Genomic DNA, 4,810 nt, shown 5'->3' on the forward strand with positions numbered 1-4,810 from the left:
CTACTGAGTGTTTTGGCCGAGCGTGTATGAATAGTGCAGGGTGCCTCCTTTTTCCAGAAAACAGTCGTGCTCGTGGCTCCCTAACTTGATCTGACGCTGGCAGACCCCCAGCAGGTCATCAAAGAACAGGTCACTGTCGTAGACCTCCAGCCTCAGAACATCGTTCTCCTGAGCCAGGAAGTGAGAGAACTCCTCCTCCCACCAGGGATCCACCGTGTCCCTACGGACCGAAGTTTTCCCCAGACTGGCCGCACCACAGAACACCTTCACGTAGCCGTCAGTGGTCCCGAGTAGGTCTGAGGGCAGATTGCTGGCCTGCAGGTTGAACAGCCTGAACTGAGACTGGACCACATGGAAACTGGACAGGACCAGCATCAGGACGGAGAAGCTTGAGGTCATGATGATGTCACCAGAGCTGAGGAGCAGAAACAAAACACTGAAGTTAAAGCAGGAGCAGGCAAGAGGGACCCTATACCTGCAACTTGACTTGGACTTTAAAGGGACATTCTGGTCATTTATGAAGTGATCGTTTGTCTAATAGTTATTAATAGTAAGTATGTTACCTGCCGTAGCATCAGTCAGAGAGCACAGAGGATGAAGAGGCAGAAATCTTCATCCTTTGGTTAGTTTATAGCCCAACAAGAGCATTTATTTTAGAGTTTTTATGCGTTCTCAGAAATAGCTGCTGTGCTGCTCTGAACGTTAAACTTCCACAGTTCTGCTTCACACCGTCAGCATCGTTTGTTCCTGTTTTCTCAAGGTTCAAGATTCTTTACTGTCATTCACATCACATGTGGTACATGAGGTGGAATGAAATTGTGTACCCAATTCCCAGTTACACCCAAAAAGAGCGAAAATATAAATCAGGGTTATTCAACACAACTGCTCCCTGATATAAAGTATAAAAAGAAACAGTATATAAGGATCTAATATATATATGCTAAACACTAATAATGTAAAATAATACGGTATATTAAACAGCAGTCTGAACATGAGTCTGTAGTGAGTGTGTATGAATACAGCAGCATGGATAAAGTGACATATCACCAATTAAAGTGTCATTACAATGTGTTACATCTGTTCTCTTCTGACTCAAAACAGAACCTTAATGGTGACCACTGGCATCAAAAGCGTTTGTAATGCATCGGGGGGCACACTGGTGGGGGGTCTTGGGGTTCTCCCCCAGAAATTTTTGAATAAATCAGATGCCATTTCTTGCATTCTGGTGTATTTTAACAGGTTGTTTAACATCTATCTAAAAAAGCTAAGTCAGGTCCGCTGGACAGGTTAAAAAAAATAAAACAATTGTAGAAACGTTTCTTCTTTCATCTGAAAGACTTCTTCAGTCTGAGGTGCTGTATTCAGCTCAGTCTTATAAATAGCACCTCCTCATAGTGGATCGACCAGTTTGCTGCTGACAACCAAAACTAGCTGTTCACTTGATCAAGGAGGACCATCAGCCTAACAATGGATCGTTAGTGCCCTGATGGCTGCTTGCTATTCACAGGGGGTTGAGAGATACATCAGTTACAATCTCTCAACAAAATTGATCAACTTCTCCCGACAGGAGTCAGGGTAAGGAGGACCCTCTTCCCTCGCCAGAAACAATGATGACAACTGTTTTTGTGCTGTTTAGCTGGTGAATTCTGGCTTGTCTACAAATTTGTGTGGATGTGTTGAAGCTCGGCAGCACTCAGACTGAATTATGTGCACTTGCATCAGAGAGCTGGAGCAGGCTGTTATCAGGACTGTGGTCTCTCTAGCAACACACATGAAGGTGGGAATAATCTTGGAGAAGCTGTGAGCTCGACTTTCTGCATAAATGGTAAATGGACTGTACGTATACAGTGCCTTTCTATCTTATTTCAAGATACTCAAAGCGCTTTACTCTACAATCTGTGTCCTCATTTACCCATTCATACAGCACTTTATGTGAGAGTAGCTCTGGCTGCAGCTCCAAGATGGCCGCTGATGATCAACACCTGGCGGTCATCTCGATGATGAGCTCCTACCTCTACTTAAGGCTGCAGTCAAGTCTACTCGATGCTGGAGCATTGATTCCCTCCCGGTACTGATGCTCTCAGCCATTTGTTTCCTAAGTATTTGAGATACTTACCTTGTGATTTTTGTGTCAGCAGTTCCTCGTTTTGCCGTGCTCATTCCAGTCCTGGTCTCTCAGTTCCTGTCTGGTCTCTCGTGCCCTTGGCTTTCGGATCTTGGATGTCCGTGCTGTCTCTGGGACTCATGCCTCTTGGACCCGTTGAACTCACTCCAGTGCCCAGGAAGCTGTAAGACAAGAACAGCAATATCAATATCTACTCACCTGTGTCACTTACCTGCTCCTGCCTAAAAGACTATTCCCCCTCTTCTAGGAGTTCCGGTCCCAGGGACTGTATATATTGTATATATATCAACACTGTAAATAAATAACACTTTTTGTAGCCTGAGTCGTTCTGGGTCTCGTTACAACTGGGTTGCCCGAAATCGTAACAGAAATGCTCCAGCCAGACCAAACCCAGAACGAGGCTCTGGACGACCAAGCCACGTCCTCCTCGCAAACGGAATGGGTAAACCAGCTGGAGAAGATCCTCACCCAATTGATAAAACAACAACAACAGACACAAGCTAACCTGCAGGAGCTTGGGGGTATGGTTTTCTCCATTAAACAGACTCTCTCCCCTTCTCCTACTACAGCCGCAGCAGAACCTTCTGTGAACAGCCCGACATGCACATGCTCGGCGAGGCACCCGTCGGAGCAACAGGTATTGGTAAAACCTTCCGAACTTTTTTCCAGTGACCCGGATCAATGTGACGGTTTACTCCTCCAATGCGAACTCGCGTTTAGCGGGGCCCCTAGACTTTACGCCACAGACAATGCTAAAATCACTTGTTTTACGAGTCAGTGGGCAACTTCTTTCCTCCGCCAACATGATTTGAAAATTGTCACTTTTAGCTTGTTACTCACTGAATTTCGTAGAATATTCGACAGGCCATTATCGGGTCCTAACGCTGAGAAACGTCTCCTGGGCTTACGTCAGGGCCGGCGACCAGTAGCCGAACACGCCCTCGAGTTCCGCATCCTCGCGGCACAAACAGGGTGGAACGAGAGGGCGCTGCAGGGGACTTTCTTAAACTCCTTGTTGGATCCGTTAAAGGATCAGATCGCCGCAAGAGACGAGCCGTCCAACTTCGACGCTCTCATTAATTTAGCCATAGCAATCGACGAACATTTCCGCGAGCAGCGGCGCGAACGAGACTACAACTCCCAAAGGACCACCACTTCCGGTTTGGGTCCGTCACTCAATGTTGTCCGTAGTAAAGATCCGTCTGAGTACTACAAACCCCAGAGTCATCAAGCCTTCGCGTCTCCTCCTCCACTCGCTCTACCTGAATCTGAACCCATGCAGGTGGGACACACCCGCCTAACTCCCAACGTTAAACAAAGACGCAGGGAACAAGGGTTATGCTTCTATTGCGGCCAAGATAGGCATCTTATTGCCGCCTGTCCGTTTCGGGGAAACGATAACACCCACCAATAAAGAGGGAGATATTGGTGGGGACTTCTTCGCTCTCCCCATTAAGTAGATTGACCATTGCTACGGTCATTCAAAATAATCACAACCGTTTCCCTGTTTCTGCACTCATAGACTCCGGCGCAGAACAAAATTTAATCAGTCAAAGTATTGTTTCTGAATTGTCCCTACCCACTTTAAAGATACCTACCATTTCCATAGCGGGGGTCATGGGCGAAACCCTAACCCCATTAAACAAGACACCAACGTAGAAGAGATCGATCTAACTTCCATTCCGTCCGAGTATCACGATCTCTCTCCTGTTTTTAGTAAGCAGAAAGCTTTGTCTCTGCCGCCGCACCAACCTTACGACTGTGCCATAGACCTTTTTCCGGGTGCTCCCTTACTGGCCAGCCGCCTGTACAACTTCTCGAGACCAGAGAGGGATTCCATGAAAGAGTACATTGAAGAATCACTTGATTCAGGAATCATTCGTCTGTCCACCTCCCCGGTAGGGGCCGGTTTTTTCTTTGTCTCCAAGAAAGACAAGACCCTCCGCCCTTGCATCGATTACCGGGGGTTAAATAATATTACAGTCAAGAACAAGTATCCTCTTCCTCTCATAGATTCCATACACGAGCAGTTACAGTCAGCCACTATCTTCACAAAATTAGACTTACGTAATGCCTACCACTTGGTACGCATAAAGGAAGGCGACGAATGGAAGACGGCCTTCCGAACCCCGTTAGGTCACTTCGAATATCTCGTTATGCCGTTTGGTCTCACTAACGCCCCTGCCATCTTCCAGGCGCTAGTGAATGACGTACTTAGAGACGTTTTAGGGGACTTCGTTTTTGTATACCTCGATGATATTTTAATTTACTCACGTGACAAAGAGGAGCACATCAGAAGGGTCAGAACGGTACTTCAGCGTTTATACGAGAATCCATTATTCGTCAAAGGCGAAAAATGTGAATTTCATGCTTCGTCAGTCTCTTTTCTGGGGTTTATTTTCGGAGAGGGGCATTATCGTACCGACCCTGAGAAGATTAGAGCTGTAGTCGAATGGCCCATTCCTGAGACTCGCAAACAGCTTCAGCGTTTTTTAGGTTTTGCAAACTTTTACAGACACTTTATCAGGGACTACAGTCGTATTGCCGCACCACTCTCTCAACTTACTTCCATCAATAGAACCTTCAAATAGACTACAGTCGCAGACACAGCTTTCAATAAACTGAAACAACTCTTCTCGTCATCACCCATCCTCTGCCATCCTGACCCCGAACGCCAGTTCATCC

The 4,810-nt window shown here is 46.5% G+C and overlaps 1 protein-coding gene across 1 annotated transcript; it reads right to left on the reverse strand.

Annotated features, from left to right (window-relative positions):
• Positions 1–399, reverse strand: LOC119413574 (perforin-1-like). The gene has a single exon (XM_037680629.1). It carries the CDS (start codon positions 397–399, stop codon positions 1–3), a length of 399 nt encoding a protein of 132 aa, XP_037536557.1.
• Positions 400–4,810: the final 4,411 nt, after the last annotated feature.

This window comes from Nematolebias whitei, chromosome 8 (genome assembly GCF_014905685.2).
Source record: "Nematolebias whitei isolate Nwh7 chromosome 8, NemWhi1, whole genome shotgun sequence".
In the NCBI taxonomy this organism is placed as follows: domain Eukaryota; kingdom Metazoa; phylum Chordata; class Actinopteri; order Cyprinodontiformes; family Rivulidae; genus Nematolebias; species Nematolebias whitei.

Bases quoted from the DNA above. Each gene is read 5' to 3' on its own strand.
- LOC119413574 (XM_037680629.1), bottom strand. From the start codon at position 399: ATGACCTCAAGCTTCTCCGTCCTGATGCTGGTCCTGTCCAGTTTCCAT.